At 44.3% G+C, this 26091-nt stretch overlaps 1 protein-coding gene across 1 annotated transcript in view; it reads right to left on the bottom strand.

Annotated features, from left to right (window-relative positions):
- LOC138793286 (uncharacterized) overlaps positions 1 to 26091 on the bottom strand; it is a 148119-nt gene that overhangs the window by 41905 nt on the left and 80123 nt on the right. The window contains exons 16-24 of the mRNA XM_069971787.1: positions 25783 to 25939; positions 23460 to 23567; positions 18921 to 19082; positions 14607 to 14688; positions 12847 to 12988; positions 11599 to 11800; positions 9474 to 9652; positions 6444 to 6609; positions 1388 to 1549 (exon numbers count right to left, since the gene is read on the bottom strand). Coding sequence (XP_069827888.1) covers positions 1388 to 1549; positions 6444 to 6609; positions 9474 to 9652; positions 11599 to 11800; positions 12847 to 12988; positions 14607 to 14688; positions 18921 to 19082; positions 23460 to 23567; positions 25783 to 25939 — 1360 coding nt within the window. The remainder of the gene's footprint in view (positions 1 to 1387; positions 1550 to 6443; positions 6610 to 9473; positions 9653 to 11598; positions 11801 to 12846; positions 12989 to 14606; positions 14689 to 18920; positions 19083 to 23459; positions 23568 to 25782; positions 25940 to 26091) is intronic.

Genomic DNA, 26091 nt, shown 5'->3' on the forward strand with positions numbered 1-26091 from the left:
TATACAGGCAGAATACATGTGGTTATATATACAGGCAGACTACATGTGGTTATATATACAGGCAGAATACATGTGGTTATATGTACAGGCAGAATACATGTGTTTATATGTACAGGCAGAATACATGTGGTTATATGTACAGGCAGAATACATGTGGTTATATATACAGGCAGAATACATGTGGTTATATAGTATAAACAGGCAGAATACATGTGGTTATATATACAGGCAGAATACATGTGGTTATATATACAGGCAGAATACATGTGGTTATATATACAGGCAGAATACATGTGGTTATATAGTATATACAGGCAGACTACATGTGGTTATATATACAGGCAGAATACATGTGGTTATATATACAGGCAGAATACATGTGGTTATATATACAGGCAGAATACATGTGGTTATATACACAGGCAGAATACATGTGGTTATATACACAGGCAGATTACATGTGGTTATATACACAGGCAGAATACATGTGGTTATATATACAGGCAGAATACATGTGGTTATATATACAGAATACATGTGGTTATATATACAGGCAGAATACATGTGGTTATATATACAGAATACATGTGGTTATATATACAGGCAGAATACATGTGGTTATATATACAGGCAGAATACATGTGGTTATATATACAGGCAGAATACATGTGGTTATATATACAGGCAGAATACATGTGGTTATATATACAGGCAGATTACATGTGGTTATATACAGGTACGCAGTATATATTTGGCGATTGGAAGAGAAAGCTGTTGGCAGAAGAAGCATTTAGCTGACGGCTATCACACGTATATAAGCAGCTTTAGGCTATGTTCACACATTGTCTTATTGCAGCCATCTATGGCAAATGACGACCATCCAAAAAGATGGCTGCAAATCGATCATTGTGTGAACATAGTCTTGGGAAGGTCAGTGTGTGATATCTCTTTAGCGTTACATGACTGAATTATTCGGCCATCTTGGAAGATCTCCGTTCAGACGGCTTTGATCTTAGCGTCATCTGAGAACACCGGGAGGTTTAACATAAATTCACTTCTGCCGAGATTCCTGTTAAATTGTAGATGAAGCTAAAATCTAAGATATCTGACAGTCGCTTATTGGTGGATTCTTAAGCATTCTGCTCCAGCCACTCTGTTCAGCGGCTTTTCAACCCATGACCGTTCTAAATGCCCCTGAGGTGTGAAGGCCGCGGACTCCATTGTGAATATTGGGGATCTGCCCTACAGCGCGGTGTCCTATGGGAGGCTTCTGTTACTGCCTATGGTGACGTCTGTCAGGAAGACCCCTCATGTCACTGTATATACTGACACTTCTAATCTAAATACAAGAACGGTTTCCTAATTGGTTCATAATGCGGCAATTTACCTTCCAGCCCAAATGCTTGTCGTATCCGCACCCGCAGACCGGCTCGCTGATGGTATCGGACCACATTCTGAGTGTTGCAGTTTGTTAGGGACGGCTGAGCCAAGGACGACCTGTAACCGCCTAACCTCGTCTCATACCAATCCTTCAGGTGGTTGTCAGACACTGAGAGTAAAAAATATCATCATTACATATTATAATGCAATATATATATATATACACACACACACATGTAGGCTCTTCTCCCAGCTCTATCTCTTGATTAGTATGGGTTTCAACACGTATGATGTGCCTCTATGACGTGTCTCTATGACGTGTCTGTATGATGCCTCTATGACGTGTCTCTGTGACGTGTCTGTATGATGCCTCTATGACGTGTCTCTATGACGTGTCTGTATGATGCCTCTATGACGTGTCTCTGTGACGTGTCTGTATGATGCCTCTATGACGTGTCTCTGTGACGTGTCTGTATGATGCCTCTATGACGTGTCTCTATGGCGTGTCTGTATGATGCCTCTATGACGTGTCTCAATGATGTGTCTGTATGATGCCTCTATGACGTGTCTGTATGATGCCTCTATGACATGTCTCTATGGCGTGTCTGTATGATGCCTCTGACGTGTCTCTATGAAGTGTCTCTATGATGCCTCTATGACGTGTCTCAATGATGTGTCTGTATGATGCCTCTATGACGTGTCTGTATGATGCCTTTATGACGTGTCTCTATGACGTGTCTGTATGATGCCTCTATGACGTGTCTCTATGGCGTGTCTGTATGATGCCTCTATGACGTGTCTCTATGGCGTGTCTCTATGACGTGTCTCTATGGCATGTCTGTATGATGCCTCTATGACGTGTCTGTATGATGCCTCTATGACGTGTCTGTATGATGTCTCTATGGCGTGTCTGTATGATGCCTCTATGACGTGTCTGTATGATGCCTCAGATGTGTCTCTATGGCGTGTCTCTATGACGTGTCTCTATGACGTGTCTCTATGGCATGTCTGTATGATGCCTCTATGACGTGTCTGTATGATGCCTCTATGACGTGTCTGTATGATGCCTCAGATGTGTCTCTATAAAGTGTCTGTATGATGCCTCTATGGCGTGTCTGTATGATGCCTCTATGGCGTGTCTGTATGATGTCTCTATGGCGTGTCTGTATGATGTCTCTATGGCGTGTCTGTATGATGCCTCTATGGCGTGTCTGTATGATGTCTCTATGGCGTGTCTGTATGATGCCTCTATGACGTATCTCAATGCCGTGTTTGTATGATGCCTCTATGACGTGTCTGTATGATGCCTCAGACGTGTCTCAATGACGTGTCTCTATGGCGTGTCTCTATGGCGTGTCTCTATGGCGTGTCTCTATGGCGTGTCTCTATCGTGTCTCAATGACATGTCTGTATGATGCCTCTATGATGTATCTCAATGCCGTGTCTGTATGATGCCTCTATGACGTGTCTCAATGACGTGTCTCTATGGCGTGTCTCTATGACGTGTCTCTATGGTGTCTCAATGACGTGTCTGTATCATGCCTCTATGACGTGTCTCAATGATGTGTCTGTATGACGTCTCTCTATGACGTCTCTATGACAGGTCAAAAGCTTAGTGAAATGACAGTGACACTTTAATGATGCAGAACTGTGTTTGACAGAGCGAGGAGCCATTGGCCCCCACCCTGCCAATCACCCTTGTACCAGCATTACACCTCCAGCTTGAAGGGCAGGGAGAAGAGGCGCCAAAGAACTGCAGCCGGGTGAGTAGTTGCTTTTTTTATTACACAAGGGGGTGCCTAATATGGGGGTGCTAACATCTTTATATATACTGTACATACAAGAATAGAAATGATATAATACACATATGGGGGGGGGGGGGCTTTGTGTGGTTCCTCTCGGGCAGCAGGGTGGCTTGATTCATCCCTGAATGCACCCAGTCCTCCAGTATACATATATACAGCTGTACCGTCTGACCATGGGTTGTGCTGGAGAGACGGATGATGATAATTGATGATTATGGCTGATGATAGATGATGATTGTTGGCAGACATAGAGTACTTGGCTTTTTCTTTAGCACGGCGAATACTCCTCATAATGTTATTTGTTTTAAATCAGCCGTGTCACACGCTAAAGCTTTGCCTATCCAGGCATGATGGGAGTTGTAGTTTTCTATCCAGCGCTACAAAAACATGGCCACTTTTTCCCTCTCTTGTCTCCAGGTCAGGTGCGGTTTGCAATTAAACTCCATTTACTTCAATGGAACTGAGTTTTAAACCCCACCCAGGGGGAAAGTGGCCATGTTTTTGTAGCGCTGGATAACTCCTTTAGAGTAAAAGAAGATAAAACGGCTTCATAATCGGAGAGCAGATAAGCGGTAGCAGCATATCCATATAACTATATAACCAGATAACCAGCAGCAGCATATCCATATAACTATATAACCAGATAACCAGCAGCAGCATATCCATATATCCATATATCCATATAACCAGCAGCAGCATATCCAGATAACTATATAACCAGATAATCATCAGCAGCATATCCATATTTCCAGATAACCAGCAGCATATCCATATGACCAGATAACCTGCAGCATATCCATATACCCAGATAAGCAGCCGCAGCATATCCAGATAACTATATAACCAGATAACCAGCAGCAGCATATCCATATATCCATATATCCATATAACCAGCAGCAGCATATCCAGATAACCAGATAACCAGCAGCATATCCATATAACTATATAACCAGATAACCAGCAGCAGCATATCCATATAACCAGATAACCTGCAGCATATCCATATAACCAGATAACCTGCAGCATATCCATATAACCAGATAACCTGCAGCATATCCATATATCCAGATAACCTGCAGCATATCCATATATCCAGATAACCTGCAGCATATCCATATAACCAGATAGGCAGCAGCATATCCATATAACCAGATAACCAGCAGCATATCCATTTATCCAGATAACTAGCAGCAGCATATCCATATAACCAGATAAGCAGCATATCCATATAACCAGATAACCAGCAGCATATCCATTTATCCAGATAACCAGCAGCATATCCATATAACCAGATAACCAGCAGCATATCCATATAACAAGATAACCAGCAGCATATCCATATAACCAGATAACCAGATAGGCAGCAGCATATCCATATAACCAGATAACCAGCAGCATATCCATATAACAAGATAACCAGCAGCATATCCATATAACCAGATAACCAGATAGGCAGCAGCATATCCATATAACCAGATAACCAGCAGCATATCCATTTATCCAGATAACTAGCAGCAGCATATCCATATAACCAGATAACCAGATAAGCAGCATATCCATATAACCAGATAACCAGCAGCATATCCATTTATCCAGATAACTAGCAGCAGCATATCCATATAACCAGATAACCAGCAGCATATCCATATAACCAGATAACCAGCAGCATATCCATTTATCCAGATAACTAGCAGCAGCATATCCATATAACCAGATAAGCAGCATATCCATATAACCAGCAGCATATCCATTTATCCAGATAACCAGCAGCAGCATATCCATATATCCAGATTACCAGATAACCAGCAGCAGCATATCCATATATCCAGATTACCAGCAGCATATCCATATATCCAGATTACCAGCAGCATATCCATATATCCAGATTACCAGCAGCATATCCATATAACCAGCAGTATATTAAAATAGATATATAACCAGCAGCAGCATATCCATATAACCATAAAAACATATAACCAGATAAGTAGCAGCATATTCATATATCCAGATACAGTAACAATAACCAGCACCAGCATATCCATATGACCAGATAACCTGCAGCATATCCATATAAACAGATAACCAAAAGCAGCATATCCATATAACTAGATAACCGGAAGCAGCATATCTATATAACCAGATAACCAGCACATCCATATAACCAGATAAGCAGCAGCATATCCATATAGCCAGATAACCAGCAGCATATCCATATAGCCAGATAACCAGCAGCATATCCATATAACCAGATAGCCAGTAGCAGCATATCCATATAACCATATAACCAGATAACAAGCAGCAGCATATCCATATAACCAGATAACCAGATAACAAGCAGCAGCATAGCCATATAACCAGATAAGCAACAGCATATCCAAATAACCAGATAAGCAGTAGCAGCATATCCATATCACCAGATAACCAGTAGCAGCATATTCATATAACCATATAACCAGATAAGCAGCAGCATATCCATATAACCAGATAACCAGCAGCATATCCATATATCCATATAACCATATAACCAGCACATCCATATAACCAGATAACCAGCAGCATATCCATATAACCATATAACCAGCACATCCATATAACCAGATAAGCAGCAGCATACCCATATAGCCAGATAAGCAGCAGCATATCCATATAGCCAGATAACCAGCAGCATATCCATATAACCAGATAGCCAGTAGCAGCATATCCATATAACCAGATAAGCAGCCGCAGCATATCCATATCACCAGATAACCAGTAGCAGCATATTCATATAACCATATAACCAGATAAGCAGCAGCATATCCATATAACCAGATAACCAGCAGCATATCCATATATCCATATAACCATATAACCAGCACATCCATATAACCAGATAACCAGCAGCATATCCATATAACCATATAACCAGCACATCCATATAACCAGATAAGCAGCAGCATACCCATATAGCCAGATAAGCAGCAGCATATTCATATAGCCAGATAAGCAGCAGCATATCCAAATAATCAGATAAGCAGCCGCAGCATATCCATATATCCATATAACCAGATAACCAGCAGCAGCATATCCATATATCCAGATAAGCAGCCGCAGCATATCCATATATCCAGATAAGCAGCCGCAGCATATCCATATATCCAGATAAGCAGCCGCAGCATATCCATATATCCAGATAACAATAACCAGCAGCATATCCATATAACCAGATAACCAGCAGCAGCATATCCCCCGCTGCACACCGCTCTGCAGACTAGATACCTTGGCTCCGCTCTTTCTCCATTATACGCTCGGCCATATCTCTTACACTTTTGGGAAACAATCCGTCTTCCTGGAAGGTGGAAATAATCTGAATCTCGGAGCGGGTAGGTTCAGCATCATCAGAGAAGTAGTAGCCGGATGTATAGCTGGCCACAGGCTGGGAGGGCTGCAGGGAGACAGAGCATAGAGCGAGGATGAGAAGCATCGGGCACACTGACATATGTTATCACACTTAGGCTAGGTTCACACTGCGTTTTTGCAATCCGTTTATTTCATCCGTTTCTTTGCAAAAAACGGATGAAAAACGGATGAAAAAAACTGATGCATTTTTGTGCATTCGTTTTGATCCGTTTCTCCATTGACTTCTATTAAAAAAAAAAAAAAACATCCGTTTTTTTTTTTACAACGGACAGAAAAGTAGTGTTAAAAGTAGCGTAAAAAAAACAGATCCGTTTTGATCTGTTTTTCTTTTAAATGGAAGTCAATGAAGAAACGGATCAAAACGGATGTACACAAATGCATCCGTTTTTTTCATCCGTATTTTGCAAAAAACGGATTAAAAAAACGGATTAAAAAATTGCAGTGTGAACCTAGCCTTACACTGATTCTAGGACTGATCACACTTACACTCATTCTAGGACTGATCACACTTACACTCATTCAAGGACTGCCATCAAGGTTACACTCATTCTAGGACTGCCATCACACTAAGGGCCCTATTCCACCGGACGATTATCGTTCAGATTATCGTTAAATCGTTCGAATCTAAACGATAATCGTTCGGTTGAAATGCAGTAACGATTAACGACCGAACGAGAAATCGTTGATCGCTTTATAAGACCTGGACCTATTTTTATCGTTGCTCGTTCGCAAAACGTTCGCATTGAATAAGACATCGTCCGGTCGTTCGCAATAGATACGAACGCAATAGCGAATAAATACGGAAGAAGAAACGATCGCAATTACGATCATAAGTAACGATTATCGTTCCATGGAAATGAGTGAACGTTTTCAGGTCTTTCGCAATAGCGGTCGTTTGAGATCGTTAATCGTTAACGATTATGCTAACGATAATCGTCCGGTGGAATAGGGCCCTTAGACTCATTCTAGGACTGATCACACTTAGACTCATTCTAGGACTGATCACACTTACACTCATTCTAGGACTGCCATCACACTTACACTCATTCTAGGACTGATCACACTTACACTCATTCTAGGACTGCCATCACACTTACACTCATTCTAGGACTGCCATCACACTTACACTCATTCTAGGACTGCCATCACACTTACACTCATTCTAGGACTGCCATCACACTTACACTCATTCTAGGACTGCCATCACACTTACACTCATTCTAGGGCTGCCATCACACTTACACTCATTCTAGGGCTGCCATCACACTTACACTCATTCTAGGACTGCCATCACACTTACACTCATTCTAGGACTGCCATCACACTTACACTCATTCTAGGACTGCCATCACACTTACACTCATTCTAGGACTGCCATCACACTTACACTCATTCTAGGACTGCCATCACACTTACACTCATTCTAGGACTGATCACACTTACACTCATTCTAGGACTGCCATCACACTTACACTCATTCTAGGACTGCCATCACACTTACACTCATTCTAGGACTGCCATCACACTTACACTCATTCTAGGACTGCCATCACACTTACACTCATTCTAGGACTGCCATCACACTTACACTCATTCTAGGACTGCCATCACACTTACACTCATTCTAGGACTGCCATCACACTTACACTCATTCTAGGACTGCCATCACACTTACACTCATTCTAGGACTGCCATCACACTTACACTCATTCTAGGACTGATCACACTTACACTCATTCTAGGACTGCCATCACACTTACACTCATTCTAGGACTGCCATCACACTTACACTCATTCTAGGACTGCCATCACACTTACACTCATTCTAGGACTGCCATCACACTTACACTCATTCTAGGACTGCCATCACACTTACACTCATTCTAGGACTGCCATCACACTTACACTCATTCTAGGACTGCCATCACACTTACACTCATTCTAGGACTGCCATCACACTTACACTCATTCTAGGACTGCCATCACACTTACACTCATTCTAGGACTGATCACACTTACACTCATTCTAGGACTGCCATCACACTTAGACTCATTCTAGGACTGCCATCACACTTACACTCATTCTAGGACTGCCATCACACTTAGACTCATTCTAGGACTGCCATCACACTTACACTCATTCTAGGACTAATCACACTTACACTCATTCTAGGACTGCCATCACACTTACACTCATTCTAGGATTATGTTCACACAAAGTAAGTTCCGTAGGAATCACGTCCGTTGTTACAACAGCCGTGTTTCCCATGGGGCTAACATAGTGCTGCCTTCTGAGGGAATCCCAGCTGGAGTGTATACACATGGTATACACTCCGGCCAGGATACCTAGCGGCGCCATACAAAACTGACATATCAGTTGCAATATTCACTAGGGTCACCGTGGGGTTATCCTCTCCGCCACACTTCTGTTTAGCTGTTCCATTGTTAAACCACATAAATGGAATCTGAGGTATCCGTCCAAGGCCCCATTCATTTCTATGGATTTTTTTGCGCTCCGTTTGCACGTATTCCCTCAATGTTCCATTTTTTTGAACAGAAAAAAAATCTGTCATGCACCTTTTTTTCTCTGTTAAAAAAAACGCGACATAAACAGAAAGTGCCCGTCCGTTTTTTTATACATTATAGTCAGTAAGGAGCGATCAGGACAGGTATTTCCGCGCACATCCGCGTGCAGGTTAGACGTTTTCATCAGTTTTTTCCACTGAGCACGTGCAGAAGAAGCGAGAAACCAAAGAAGAAAAATAGACGGATGCCGAATGATTTACCAGATCCTGAGCGATCGGCATTTCATGGCGCACTCCCATCTCTAATGATAGGTTCTCTCTGACAGCTAATATGTCCTCCAAGAGGGAACGTACGGATACTTGCCTGAGTGTCTGGTCGGAGTTGTACCAGGAGCGAACAACATGGAAAAGCCGGATAACTGGATAAATCCGGGGGTGAAAGAGTCGGTAGTTTTCTGAGTGAAATGCCGGTTCTGAGCCGGAGCTGAAATCCTCCAACATTCAGCCTGCCATCATTACGGAAGACGGGCAGCATGCAGCTTCCTGGAGAAAACGTGGAGTTATTAGAGTAATACGGTCACATTCACCTAATTCAGTGAATCCTCAAGGGAAAAGGTTAGTAAATTATTAGAGGATACACGCTGCAGACAATTCATGGTATACTCACATTTCCAGCCAACTTTTTGCTGTACGTATAAAAAGACCTTTAACCCCTTGATGACCCAGGGCGTACCTGTACACACGTACATCTTGGGGCGGGTAGGGGAGTTCAGAGAAAGGTCACGCCGTGACCCCGCTCTGAACCGTGCGGCTTCTGGCTGCTGTCAGCTGGAGCGGGGCCATCACCGCACCCGGGTAATTAGTGTTTAAATACAGTTGTCAAAAGTGACAGCTGCATTTAATTGGCTCCCCCCCCCCCCCATTGTTAGTGCTATAGTGGGCAAATGGGATCATGAAGGGGAGATCCATGCTTAATGCCGGGCTGGGGCTCGGCGCTGTAATGTCACTGATCTCAGCTCAGAACTCCATTGCTCTGGGCGCCTGCAGCCCTTAGTAATGGATCCGTATTCTGTTGTAATCTGTATTCTTCTTCATCTTCTTCCAGCTATTCTCCTGCTATTAATACAGCCCGAACCGCTTTGCAGACAGACTCCATTCAAACTGCATTTCAAAGCCCTCGGCACCTACAGGTATGCTAAGTGTTTTTGATTTCTGTCTGATTTGTCGTTTTAAAGAAATTGACTTTTAAAGATCCCTAATTTCCCATAGGAAATAATGTCCACGCAGTACAGCACAAACAACCAATCACAGCACATATGCAAATAGCTGAAATAGAAAATCTAAGGTCTATTGGCCAATAGAAGACAAAGAAGATGGAAGGTCCTTAGCAGAGGTGAGTCAGTGATGTAGCAGAGGTGAGTCAGTGATGTAGCAGAGGAGAGTCAGTGATGTAGCAGAGGAGAGTCAGTGATGTAGCGGAGGTGAGTCAGTGATGTAGCAGAGGAGAGTCAGTGATGTAGCAGAGGAGAGTCAGTGATGTAGCGGAGGAGAGTCAGTGATGTAGCGGAGGAGAGTCAGTGATGTAGCAGAGGAGAGTCAGTGATGTAGCAGAGGAGAGTCAGTGATGTAGCAGAGGAGAGTCAGTGATGTAGCGGAGGTGAGTCAGTGATGTAGCGGAGGTGAGTCAGTGATGTAGCGGAGGTGAGTCAGTGATGTAGCGGAGGAGAGTCAGTGATGAAGCAGAGAAGAGTCAGTGATGTAGCAGAGGAGAGTCAGTGATGTAGCAGAGGAGAGTCAGTGATGTAGCAGAGGAGAGTCAGTGATGTAGCAGAGGAGAGTCAGTGATGAAGCAGAGGTGATTCAGTAATGTAGCGGAGGTGATTAGGTGATGTAGCGGAGGAGAGTCAGTGATGTAGCAGAGGTGAGTCAGTGATGTAGCGGAGGTGAGTCAGTGATGAAGCAGAGGTGAGTCAGTGATGTAGCAGAGATGATTCAGTAATGTAGCGGAGGTGATTAGGTGATGTAGCGGAGGTGAGTCAGTGATGTAGCAGAGGAGAGTCAGTGATGTAGCAGAGGAGAGTCAGTGATGTAGCAGAGGAGAGTCAGTGATGTAGCAGAGGAGAGTCAGTGATGTAGCGGAGGTGAGTCAGTGATGTAGCGGAGGTGAGTCAGTGATGTAGCAGAGGAGAGTCAGTGATGTAGCAGAGGTGATTCAGTAATGTAGCGGAGGTGATTAGGTGATGTAGCGGAGGTGAGTCAGTGATGTAGCAGAGGGACAGAGCCACACTTGCTTATAAAAGGACAGTACCATTTAAAGGGGCAGTACCAAATTTACTCTTAAAGGGAAGGTATCAAAGTGGCTCTTAAAAGTAAATAATTATTCTGAGAAATTTTAATGGCCATTTCTCACCTTAAAAGGGACACTGTGAGCATAGTCCTTAAGTTACAGAAAAGTTTGATATAAATGGGTAAAACTAAGATATAATTACCGATTACAACCAGATTTTCAGAGTTTGGCTCCACTGTAGTTACTTGAAAAAGAACATAGGTTTTTAGATGAAATTTCCCCCCCTCTGGGTTCAGGTTTTGGCAGAAGTTAAACACAGGATTTCGGGCTGAACTGTGGTCACTTGGGAACGCCACAAACTCCGATGCAGATTTCAGACCAGAATTTAGAATTTTTGCAGAGACCTAAAATACAAGTAAATATTTCTTCATCCACACAATGATAATGTATAAAGGGTATAAAGGGGGCCCCTGTCATCTCTTATTATTAGGATTCATGTAACTTATTGATTCACATTTTTTAACCCTTTTTTTTTGGCAGGGGGGGGGGGGTAATGGAAAAAATTTAACTCATTTTTCAATGGAAACCGTCGCCACATTCGCAGATCCAGAGCGTTCTTCTTCCTCTGACTGAGCTGGATGAACCTTTATAGTTTTTATTGCACAAACAACGTCCGGGGTCGTTATGGAGGTGACGTTACCAAACACGAATAGTTCTGTAGCAATTTAGTTTGTATTGGGAATAAAATGTTGTTTTATTATTTGGGTTTTGCACTAGTGTAAATGAACCAGGGATCAGCTGATCACTGCTACAATATACTGCTCTCCCACTGTAGTCCGCTATATATCACTGTATGTCACTCCAACAGTGTGTGAATATAGCCTTATGCTGACAGGCATGACTGTGGCCCGGGCCCCTGGGACTGCCATGATGACTGATCAGAAGTCAGACTGCACCCTGGATGGGTAGGTCTAGTAGCATCAGACTATGGGAACCTATTTTACACCTCTGTCCTGATTTGGTTAAAGTCCCTGAAGTGCAGAACATCCTTGTTTCAGTGGGAGCAGAAGGGCGGAATATCAAATGTAAATAAAAACAAACATATTTTTGTACTATCTTTCTCCCCCATGGCTCTGATCACGTCCTGGTTTCCTATCTGAATTGTGACCCTGCAGTGCAGACACTTTCCCACAATCCCCAGTTCTGTCTGTAGATTGCAGCCACCTTAGTGGGTCATAATAACCAAGAGGGGCAGGTTATTAATCCCAGGCCCATGGCGATCAGTAAGTCTATAGCTCTTGAGCAGAACATTTCCTAGGAATCCTTGTACATTTAAAATAATTTTACATCAGTTTAGACTGGTTTTCTTAGTGCGACTAGCCCTTTAACACTCTGCATACGACATCTGGATACATTCAGTTTCTAAGATTGTTATATAATTGGTTATTACTTTGACTATGGTGGCAGAATCAGGTAGGTGGTGTAAAGCATCGATCCATAGGATGAAGGGCTCCTGGCTTGTGGAGGGGTCTGGCAGCACTACGCTCTCATTATGCTTCACCCATGCAGGTACTGGCGATAGATCTTCTGTCCTGAAAGCAGACGCAACAAGCGGAGGATTAGGAATCGGACGCAGTCATTACCCATCAGCAATGGTAAACTGCTGCAGTAGGTGACCCCCAGATCTCCCTGGTTTGGCTCGCTAGCAGGCGAGGTGCAGCTGGAGACTGGTAGGCAGGACAGCTGGAATCAGAATAGCAGACACAGGCATGCAACACAGATAGCTGGAAGCAGGAACGGCAGGAATAAGACAGCAGGAGTCACGGGCAGGAACCACAGACAGAACAGCAGGAGTCATGGTCAGGAACCACAGACAGCAGGAGCCATGGTCAGGAACCACAGACAGCAGAAGCCATGGTCAGGAACCACAGACAGGACAGCAGGAGTCATGGGCAGGGACCACAGACAGCAGGAGCCATGGTCAGGAACCACAGACAGCAGGAGTCATGGGCAGGAACCACAGACAGGACAGCAGGAGTCATGGGCAGGAACCACAGACAGCAGGAGCCATGGTCAGGAACCACAGACAGGACAGCAGGAGTCATGGGCAGGGACCACAGACAGCAGGAGCCATGGTCAGGAACCACAGACAGCAGAAGCCGTGGTCAGGAACCACAGACAGGACAGCAGGAGTCATGGGCAGGAATCAGACAGCAGGAGTCATGGTCAGGAACCACAGACAGGACAGCAGGAGTCATGGTCAGGAACCACAGACAGGACAGCAGGAGCCATGGTCAGGAATCAGACAGCAGGAGTCATGGTCAGGAACCACAGACAGGACAGCAGGAGTCATGGGCAGGAACCACAGACAGCAGGAGCCATGGTCAGGAACCACAGACAGCAGGAGTCATGGGCAGGGACCACAGACAGGACAGCAGGAGTCATGGGCAGGAATCACGGAGAGCTGAGACCACACACTATGGAAGCATGCAAAGACTACAACAAGGAATGTCAGCACAGGTGTAGCATGTATAGGGAAGTTGATTGGTGCACTAAGCAATTAGGAATGCACTGTCCCTTTAAATCTATGTCAGCCAGCGCCTACACGCCTTAGGAGGTGGGGCCGTGCATCAGCCAGGGTAGTGGGGAGCAGGAGCATGGAGCGGTGAGGCACCACAGGGGGCCAAAGAGGAAGTGGCGCTGAGCCCGGGCACGTCAGTACCGGTGACCGCAGAAGATGGAAGACATGGAGAACGGGACGCGGCCGTGACAACTGTGTGAACAGTATAGGGTAAACGTATACTAGACGGACTCTCTGCAGATCAGAACAGCAAAAAGAGCAAAAGAGACATGAATTCAGATGAATGTGTGACATCAGACTAAGGGGCATTTACCCTTAATCCCCAGACCAGCCACATTGCCTGATCCCCCATATATCAGCCCGGGGACAGAGGCCGTTATATCTCTCATGGAACGGAGAATAATACCCCCCTCCCCCAATATGAGATTTGTATTACCTATCTCTATTGTATTTCCCAGATCATACACCCCCCCCAGCTAAATATCATCAATCTCGAGTTATTTGTACTTGATAAGTATATAAAAATATAGAGATCGCAATCTGAAACAAGACTAACTACAAATGCCAAATTTTTTTTTGTTTAAATAAACTTATTTTCGGCCTTTACTGGCCGTTGTTCTCTTTCTTACCTGCCGTCCGTGTGGTTGATGCTGCTTGTATATTTCCTTGTTGGATCATACACAGTACACTCAATGCTGGGATCAGCTGATCCTACGAGACACCGGAGATGTTATTACATTCAGTCTGGTCTTCACAGTTTCCTTTCTTAGAGGAATTGTCTTTGAGGATATGTTCACACAGCGTCAGAATGGCGGACGTTTTTATTGGTTATCATTTATTGCTGTTATTATACGAATAAAGGATGTTGTTATAACATACCGGCCATTATTTGCCATTAAATTACGTCCGTCTGATAAAAGCGCCCGTCATTTTGGATTTTACTGACTTAAATGGGTCACAGAAAATCGGCAATAGTGGTGGGTGTGAGGTTTCTCTGCTTACCTACAGAGGTCACTGGCTGCAGAATCCGCAGCGGCTTTCCCACACTACATGTGAATGCATCCTAAGGCACACTGCTATAGGGAAGGACTCTAACCTCAGAGACTCCGAACTCTCAGCTTTTATTCTCAGGAGAAGCGGGTTTTAACCAAAATAGTGTGATTAACCCCTTAACAAATTTTGAGCCCTCTATGTACAACACCACCCCTGGGGACCAAGGCTATTAGCCAACATGCTGGCAAATTAACCATTTAAATGCTGCTGTCAAAACTGAGCTTAAAACAGCATCAGTGGTGGTATAGAGGCTGAATGGCCCCCTGCAATGCAATCAGGAGGAGGCGATCCGTCATACATGCCTGGCCAGGATTCAGCGGCATAATGACGCTGATCCCGGCTCCTCGCTTGACTACTTTGAGCTACAGCAGCCCATAATAATCAAGCACTGAGCTAAGAGATCAATGCAGTACATATGTACTGCATTGATCTCCATGAGAGATCAGTGCAGTTATAATAGAAGTCCCCCAGGGAGTGTGAGCGCAAAAACCTGCCATAGTGCAAAATGGATTATTTTTGGTCGCATCAAATCTAGAAAAATTGTAATAAAAAATATTGGTAATCGTACTGTGAACTTAAAACCCTCTGAAATGGAAGGGGGGGGGGGTCTACACAAATCACTTTTTTCTTGGTTTAGCAGCATGTTTTATGGAAAAATCATTTGTCATTGCAAAGTACAATCAGTGTCACAAACAATAAGGGCTCATGTGGTGTGTAGGTAAAAGTGCTCTGACCTATTAAACACGAGGCAGAAAAAACAAAAAGTGGCTCAGGAGGCAAGGGGTTAAATTCCTGGAAAGAAAAATTGTTTGTCTTTGTCATATAATTGTATTAACATAATATAATTAAAAAAAATATATCTTTCCTATCCTTTTTTTTGTTTTTTTTTGTTGCTTTTGTTTTGTTTGTTTGTTTGTCTGTTCTCTCTCTACTCCCATGAGTATGGGATAATTGTGAAACCCCAGTTCGTGGTTACCTGTTAATGACTGTGGGATACATGGTGGTGTTGACAAGTGACTCAACATACCCTCGTGGACTGACATCCAGTCGTTACGACTCTTCCCTGATCTTGGCCTACGGGCACTCCTTGTCCTCACATCTGGGACAAATGTGGAACACACTACTTTACCTTCTTCTGTACGTTTCTTGATGCCGTGTGGTATGCTTAATGGCGCCTCTGCTGAGATTTTTCTGGTCTTATCTTGGTATGCCTTGTGTATGATCACCTGACCCACTGTCATTGTTTGTTTATTTGTTATTGGAATAAAATATTATTCAAATAAAAAAATAAAAAATATTTATATTAAGTGGCAGCAGTAAGGAGAGGCACCGTTGCACCAATGACTGTATCAGCAACGTCAGGGCCGTTGAAGCGTTGCTGCATGTACAGCCCACACCACTCAGCCGCCCCTAATGTCTATGTTCATGCATCTTAGAATTAGAATAGAGGTTACAGTTGGGGAAGCTGTCTGTGTCCATAGCACCAGCGGCTCAGTGTAGCAGAACTGCTCCAGGCTGCTGCACCTGCTAGTGGCACAGACAGCTTCCCCAAGGGCAATTTATATTGTAATTAGAATTGACATTAGGGGAGACTCAGCTGTGACAAGACCAAAATATAAAAATACATTTCCTTTAATAACATTATATAAAAAAAATAAAAATTATATAATCTTATTAAACTAATGTAAAATATATATATTTCTATTCACCAAAATTTCCCTTTTTGAATGAAAATATTTTTCTTGAATTTTCTACATGTTTATATAAAAATACAGCAATAGAATTGGAAGACAAATCAGAGTTCTAACCCCCCACACACACACACACACAACGTCCCATACGACACTTAATCTTTCTCAATAAAAATGAGCATCTTCTTTGACTTTGTCGGCATATAACCATGTCAGCAGGGTATCCTGGTGAGACAATTCTTCACCTCACCCCCTTACACAATAACAGTATGACATGATGACACAAGTGAGGGAGGCGTTCTGCCCCCAGGCCTGGAGTGTCTAACCAGCCGGCCCATTACTTTACAGACTCTCTTTTCGTAGCTTTTTACTGCCAATAAGGCCATTTACTTTGGCTACATAAGCGGATACCTCTGGAGGGTCTTGGTCAAACCAGGATTGTGCCATAAAAAGCACATGACCAACCACTAACTTCTCACGGCTTGTGTACAGAGTAGCTGGCTAAGCCACAGAGGCCAATTGCTGCCAGTACCTCCTCCGACATCTCTTTGGCATCTAGGACACAAGGGATCAGGACAAAAGCCCACATACCCCGTGCAAGATACATAACTCGGACATAGGGTGCTGTTCACCTAACCATAGTTTGGGAGGGTCATCTTGAGAACCTCTTTCCATAGATTATCCTCTAGGCCCCAACTCAGCTTCCCATCTCTCCTTAATGGTTAGCGGATGTTTCTCTGAAAATTTCTCATGTAAATGGAGATACATACTGGAGACTAAATCTCAGGTACCTACAATATTACCGGGTGGGAGACCAACACATTCCCTGATAAGCGTGTCTCCCTCCCCCTCACATGCATGGATGTTTATAACAATGGTTTCTGGGCATGGGATACTCCTCACCGAGCCGTAGGAAACTCTTCAGCTGACCATCTTCGTACAACTGACCCACTGAGAACTCATGCCTGCCATTGGGTCCTTCTAAGTCCTTCTAAAAGGAAGAGCTCCGCCAACCACGGTGTCCCCCATATGTATGTCGAAGCTGAAGAGTAGCTGTAGAGTAGAGAAAGAGTAATTGCAGACTGTGGTTGTTTGAGAGGATGATGGCAGGGGGACACTGAGGGACACAGGGCAGTGGAGGGACACTGAGCATCCCCTGCCATCATCCTCTCCAGCAGCCACAGCCCGCACAGCTCTGGGAGTCGTGACATCACCGTGTTATCCAGAAAGTGACATCACCATGTTATTCAGGAAGAGACATCACCATGTTATCCAGGAAGTGACGTCACCGTGTTATCCAGGAAGTGACATCACCATGTTATCCAGGAAGTGACATCACCATGTTATCCAGAAAGTGACGTCACAATGTTATCCAGGAAGTGACATCACCATGTTATCCAGAAAGTGACATCACCATGTTATTCAGGAAGAGACATCACCATGTTATCCAGGAAGTGACGTCACCATGTTATCTAGGAAGTGATGTTACCATGTTATCCAGGAAGTGACGTCACAATGTTATCCAGAAAGTGACATCACCATGTTATTCAGGAAGAGACATCACCATGTTATCCAGGAAGTGACGTCACAATGTTATCCAGAAAGTGACATCACCATGTTATTCAGGAAGAGACATCACCGTGTTATCCAGAAAGTGACATCCCCATGTTATCCAGGAAGTGACATCACCGTGTTATCCAGGAAGTGACTTCACCATGTTATCCAGGAAGTGAAGCCTTGATGCAGTAGTAAGTGCAGGGAAAAAAGCCCTTTATAAGCATTTCCCATAATAAGTGTATATTGGGGATTTGTATTACTTTTGGGGAGCAATACTATACTTTCATAAAACTTTTTGCGGGACTTACAGTATTGGACTTACAGTACAATAGCAGCTTTGAGCAGTCCCATAGAAGTAAATAGTGCCGGAGTGTGCATGTCTGATAGCTGAGGACCCAGGACCGTTATTCTAATTACCACTGCTCATAGGAAAAACCTTTAATATCATAGCTAGTAAAGTATTAGGATGGTAAAACCCCCTCCAGGCCACATTAGAGATATACTAGACCTCTTAGTTTCGGTAACTGACAGTGGACCCTTTCCCTAATCACAAGGTTTCTGGTATCTGACATGCGCGGCCGTGTGTCATGTGCTCGGCCGTGTGGTCGGTAATCAGCAGAAATAGATGTTTTTTCTAATTACCTGATCTGGTGATACTTGAAGTGCACTCCTGAATATTATCCGGCTCCTTCCCGGGATGAAGTGAGAACAATGATGAGGACTCCCGGGGCTTCCATAGCAGATGACTGCTCCTCGCTTCCTGTTCAAAAGCATCAACCTTGGCCCATCCAAGTGTCTGCACGGCTAAAAGACGGGGATTTATCGTTACATATACATAAGAAGTGACAACACATTGAATATCAGGCATCTCCCCATACGTTATTAGATATGATTTATTATTACATACATCAGGCATCCCCTGATACACGTGCTTAGATACGATTTATTATTACATACATAGGAAGTCATCAGGCATCTCCTCATACACGTGCTTAGATACGATTTATTATTACATACATCAGGCATCTCCTCATACACGTGCTTAGATACGATTTATTATTACATACATCAGGCATCTCCTCATACACGTGCTTAGATACGATTTATTATTACATACATCAGGCATCTCCTCATACACGTGCTTAGATACGATTTATTATTACATACATAGGAAGTCATCAGACATCTCCTCATACATGGTTAGTCTATGTGTGGTGACCCCCCCATTGTGGAGGTACGGCCGGTCACTTGCCAGATGGAAAAGGGTGGCGCCAGTTCTGTGGTGGTAGGCTGAGATACAGCCGGGCCCAGTGATGTTATGTCGTGATGCCAGTACCGGTTGGGCACACAGGTATGGTGGCACACCTGCTTTTAGTTTAAAGGGCCGGTTGCACCTTGTTCCCCTGTGGTCAGTGACCTGCCGAGCTGCTGAGGGGTCCCTTGGGATGTTGTCACGGTGGTCCGGAGTGCAGTAGTTACCCACCCAGACTACTGGCACCGCCACCCACAGAAAGGGGAGATGACCCAAGGAGTGTGTATATACTGTGTTGGTGCTTGATGAGGAATCACAGAGTCACTTTATCATAAATAAAATCTTTTTTACTCTGAAGATACTTGTGTGCAGCAGGTCACACAGCTTTGCATTGATATAACACAATTCACTTGATAGTTTAGGATCCAGATCTGTAGTGAGAGTATAGGAGGTAGTATAGTTGTGCTGACTGAGCTGCGTGCTGAGAGGTATAAAGAAGAATCAGAAGAACAGAGAGGAGGATGTCGTGAGAGTCCCAACCCAAGTAGCACTGTGCTCTGCCGGGAGGTCGAAGGTAGAAATAGAATACTTGAAAAGAGAGAGAGAATACTTGTGCCTGTGTTTTTACTCTTTGGTCTTTGCACCACCTATTGCCCTACCAGTGTCGGGGGAACCGTCCTACTGGATGACACAAGCCTCAGACCTTGTTACTTGGGATGAGCAGAATGCTGAGGGTTCCCTGCTTACACCTGTGCTGCGAGATAGTGTTCATAGGCTTTTAGCAATTTTGCTCTATCCGGATCAGTTCCTTTACTTTTCTTTGTGGATACTGTCCTGCACTGTCACTGTCCTTGTCCATGGCGTGGGTTGAAATATCTGACTTGTCCTCTCTAGTGAAGGGTTTACCACTGCATAGTGTTTAGAGGAATTGAATGAGAAGAAACTGTAGTTTGCACGTGCCTAGGTCTGCTTCTAGGCTGCACACTAGACCACTGTAGAGAGTGTTCTGGTTTGTGTCCTTCCTCTACAGAGTCTAGCGACAAAGACCACTACACTTCCTCTACCAATGTGACTTCCTATCTACAGCCCCTGTAAGGCGTGCTATGAATGCGTGAAAAGTGCATATAAAAGAAGTAAAGAGAGAAATTATAGGATAGAAGAAGAAAGAACTCTCATTGGTCTACAAATCCATGTGACATGTAAACAAACAATAAACCCTTCAATCCTACAGCTGTGAAACAACTGACTACACATACTTACAATGGCGACATCTTGTGGCAAACTTTAACACTACTACATCACCACTTACACACAAAAAGTAAAGGCTTTTACGAAGGTTGTAACTAACAGCAACACCCGTGGTGGGACACTACATATGCAGTGTCCCTCTGGAGCCCAGGCAATAATAAAGGGCTATTCTAGAGATTTCTTCTGACCATTTAAGGCTATGTAATCACAACAAGAAAAGGACAGCCTGCCTGTCTGGGCATCCGTCTAATGATAATGTTTATGGTCATTGTTTGAAGCTGTCATTAAAGACAGCCATCATCTGTAGCTGTAATAAGAGCTGTCCAAAAAGATGGCTGTCATTTTTCCGTTGTGGGAAATTTCCCTCACTGTACTCAGGGTACATTTGACAGAAAGAAAAAAAAAAACTATTTTTCAACTATGTTAAAAAAAAACATAAAAGGTGTCCCCCTTTTTCTATATTGCCACAATTAAATTGATGTTAGTTTAGTGCAATAAATCAATGGGATGACGGACGTCCAATGCACAGTGTATAAAATGACGGACGTCAAAATATTAATCATGACAATTATTTTCGGAAGTCGTTTGCAAACACTGTACGTTATTTTTTTGTTGCTCACATAAAGTTGTTTTTTTTTGTACCATTCTTTCAACGTTTTTTACTAATAAATTCAATAATTTTTAATTAAAGACCCAAATTGCGATCAGTCCATCTGACCTAGAATGACAGACCAACAGCCGTCACTGAGCGGCAGCCAAACGACAGACATCATTTTAAACTCAATATGACAGATGTAATTTTTTTCTTTTCAAATACAGAGAGGAAAAACATTGTGGGAACATAGCCAATGGCTGATCAGGAAAATCTTCGTGCAAACATAGACCCAAGACCGAACCTCATTATAGTGGCAGCAGTGGGGGAGTATGAAGTATCCCCTAACCTCAGTTTGCTACATGTAAGGTAATTCCTGCGTGGTCTTCCATTTACACCTCGCTGTACCCAGGCAGATGACAGTGTGAATTAAAGATAGCAACGTGCTCCTGCCTAGTGTGAATGGTGTTCTAGGAGAGCTGACCAAATTTTTCTTTTTTTTTCTGTGTTCCAGATGGGGGAGTGGCTGCCTTCCCCTTGGTCATGCACTCCACCTACCCCACCCAGGTAGTGTAATTACTTGTGCCGGTATAAGACAGATCTTGCATGCCCAGAGCATAGGCGTATTTTATGCCATGGAGAGGCCATAGTACAGTGTAGAACTGCCCCATTTTGAGGCCACCGTAACGTGGTGAGGTAGTTTACACCATTTTCAAATGGTAACCAAGAGCCTCTTTATTTTTGTGGAAGTTTTTGTTGGCAGTTGGGGGGGCTGCTTTTAACTATTTTCATGTCTGTAGTGGGTCTGTATCTTGCCATTGCGGTGAGCTGTTGCATTTTTGTGTGTTTCTGTGAGTTAAAGAAACCTCGATTCCAGCTGTTTAACCCTGTGAACACTGAACTAATGTTATAAGGGAGGAAGCCCTGAGTTTGTTAGAACACTCTTTAGAAATTCCCTTACAGATACCTATGCATTGTACTTGGACTGTCAAAAATGTTGGCTAGAAGTATAATAGTATAGTATGGTATAATAGTTTCCCCAAAGTCACCTAAACCATTGTATGCTGACACACAGTAACATAAAAGAAACATATAACAATTAGCTATCTCCTATCTATCCATCCAGTCCAAGAATTCCGCAGCACGTCCTTCAGTGTGAAAAACTTCAAAGTGTTTTATTCCATAACAGGTAAAAGATTACATGCATGAAGGACTATTTAGTGAGGAGACGTGGATTCGGTCTCCAGCTGCTGGCACCCTGAACACCATTTGTACTCCATTGTGGATCTCTCGCTATCATTCTAATTACATATATTGATCTCTTAATTATATTACACAAACTTTATCAAACTTTATTTTCTTGCCATCTATAAGGAACAGGTCAGGGACACACGGAATACACAGACCAGGTGAAGTCCTGACGCTGCTCCCACCAAACTACTCCTGCCTTTTGGGGACCCGACTCCCTAATAGGCCGCCCCAACCTGAAGCCTGCGACTGCTCTGAATACAACGCAAACACAAAACAAACTAAATACAGAATAATAGAGAGCAAGCCGGGTCAGTAACTATCGGGAAATGAAGTACAAAGTCAGTGGTCAAAGGGATAGTCAGGGGAACGAGAGCCAAGGTCCAGTAACAAGATACAAAGTACAATGCAAGAGATGGTTAGTGTAGTCACTCCAAATGATGGCTATAGCAGGCAACTAGAACACAGTGGGGGTAGTAGTTACATAGGGGCTGAAGTCCTGTCCCTAGAACGAGATTGGAGCAGGGACTTCAGCCCCTCCTCCAGAACTCCAGCCCCTCCTCCAGAACTCCAGCCCCTCCTCCAGAACTCCAGCCCCTCCTCCAGAACTCTGGCCCCTCCTCCAGAACCAAATATGACTGGCAGGAAAACCTGTCAGTCAGGAATCAAGTGCAAGGTGACTAATGGCTCAGGACAAGAACCGCAGCTGCCGCCGGCGGCTCCTGACACCGACATAATCTCACAGCCTGCACTAGCGTCATCCCATCTGTGTGTCTACCTCCTAGAAGACTTCTACACGTCTATAAGAGGAGAGGTTCTGGCATCTACTCATAGTACGCACCTTGTTCTCCATCGCTGTAATTTATCTTCATTACAACAAAAGGATTTCCTCCAGATTCTGAATCATTTCTAGAATCCAACCGATCAATAGATTCAAATTCAAAGAGATCTATAAGAAAAGGGGGTTACATCTGGTAACATATTGGGGTACAGTGGTATCTCTGTTTTAATCCGTTCTGGAAAGCTGTTCTAGAGCAGGGGAGTTCGAGAACCCAGCTGTAATTGTTTTTTACACTCCACCAGTGCAGAGCACCCGGCCCGCGGAGCGTGAAAACCAGCGGGAAACAGAATCCCCGCTTTATGTTTCCCAGAGAGAGAGGCAGGAGTAGGTGGCTGCTTTAACTTGCCGCACGGCTCCTGCTTCTCTCAGCTGTGGGGGACACCCTGTAAAGAGGCCGGGATTCCCCTCATTATGATGAGCGGCTCCCACCACTCCCCGACACCCCTCACCCCTGCTGGCAGCACAGGGGGAATCCCCTCTTCTTTAGCGGGTGTTCCCCAGACAGAGACAGCAGAGGGCGGCTCCTGCTTCTCTCAGCTGTGGGGGACACCCTGTAAAGAGGCGGGGATTCCCCTCATTCCCACCACTCCCCGACACCCCTCACCCCTGCTGGCAGCACAGGGGGAATCCCCTCTTCTTTAGCGGGTGTTCCCCAGACAGAGACAGCAGAGGGCGGCTCCTGCTTCTCTCAGCTGTGGGGGACACCCTGTAAAGAGGCGGGGAGTCATGTAATAAAGAAGGGAATTCCCTCAAACATCTCAATAACTATACGCTGAACAATAGATCAGATGACAGATATCTCCCCTGACTTTGTACTGGATTTGTATTATACCATTAATAATTCATATGTAGATTTGTTACATTTAAAGTATTATTACAAATAAAAAAAATACCTGTAGAATAATATCTGTAATTCAGCCAAAAATGTCTCTAACCAGCAAACCTGAAGTTTCTGTGCTTGAGAAATAGCAGAGATGTCGGAGCTGTGATCTGAGCCAAACAGCGGACTCCCCCTGCACCCCGGAACCAAAAGCCAAGACTGGAGCTGCAGCCCCTTCTTCTTCTTGTCTTCTATGTACTGGATTCCACTAGAAAGGCTTTAGGACCAGGCGTCTCAGCATTTACCCAGGTACAAAGCTTCCCTCCCATAATGTGCATCAGGGAACCTTTAAGCCCCCCCTCCAACCTCTCTAAGAACGGCCACAAGACCTCCAGGAACATTTATTTTGCAGGAAAATTCAGTGAAAAAACAATGGTTAGAAAATATTGCTGAGAGGGGTAAATGGAGACAACGATATTGCCGAGAGAAGACATTCAAATCACACATAAAGTATAGACAATGCTCCGATTTAGCATTTACACATGTGCTGTGACTGTCAGTGTCTGTATCCATGGGCAGGACGTGTGCTGTGACTGTCAGTGTCTGTATCTATGGGCAGGACGTGTGCTGTGACTGTCAGTGTCTGTATCCATGGGCAGGACGTGTGCTGGGACTGTCAGTGTCTGTATCTTTGGGCAGTACGTGTGCTGTGACTGTCAGTGTCTGTATCTTTGGGCAGTACGTGTGCTGTGACTGTCAGTGTCTGTATCCATGGGCAGGACGTGTGCTGTGACTGTCAGTGTCTGTATCCATGGGCAGGACGTGTGCTGTGACTGTCAGTGTCTGTATCCATGGGCAGGACGTGTGCTGGGACTGTCAGTGTCTGTATCTTTGGGCAGTACGTGTGCTGTGACTATCAGTGTCTGTATCCATGGGCAGGACGTGTGCTGGGACTGTCAGTGTCTGTATCTTTGGGCAGTACGTGTGCTGTGACTGTCAGTGTCTAGCTTTGGGCAGGACGTGTGCTGTGACTGTCAGTATCTGTATCTTTGGGCATTATGTGTGCTGGGACTGTCAGTGTCTGTAGCTTTGGGCAGTACGTGTGCTGGGACTGTCAGTGTCTGTATCCATGGGCAGGACGTGTGCTGGGACTGTCAGTGTCTGAATCTTTGGGCAGTACGTGTGCTGGGACTGTCAGTGTCTGTATCTTCGGGCAGTACGTGTGCTGGGACTGTCAGTGTCTGAATCTTTGGGCAGTACGTGTGCTGGGACTGTCAGTGTCTGTATCTTCGGGCAGTACGTGTGCTGGGACTGTCAGTGTCTGTAGCTTTGGGCAGGATGTGTGCTGTGTTTAGGGAGTACTCATGTACTGGAGGTACACCACCCAGAAATCATCAGTCCCCGGTCAGTCCCCGGTGTTTGTAGGAGTTTCATCCCACACTCCAAGACCACAAATGATCTGACCAGTAGGATATTCCCCATTCTACCATACAGACAACTTACCATTAAACTTGATATGATTGCGGGTGGCTTCATTCTTATTGGCTCCTTCCAGCAGGATTGGTTTCATTGTACTCGTTTTAGAAAGTAACTTTATGTGACCGGAATACACGGACAACGCCAGCTGAAGGTCGGACGGATCAAAGTCTCTGACAATAGTCTGTTAATAAATAGGATTGTATGGAAATACATCAGCAAAGTAATAGTCACTGTTAGTGCTGGACGGTGACAAGGCCTGTAAGACAGATACCACACAGACAGTGAGCCCTGGCTGTTCCCGCCCACTGTCCCTGCCTACTTGCCGTGGACATC

This window comes from Dendropsophus ebraccatus, chromosome 5 (genome assembly GCF_027789765.1).
Source record: "Dendropsophus ebraccatus isolate aDenEbr1 chromosome 5, aDenEbr1.pat, whole genome shotgun sequence".
NCBI classification, from domain to species: Eukaryota; Metazoa; Chordata; class Amphibia; order Anura; family Hylidae; genus Dendropsophus; species Dendropsophus ebraccatus.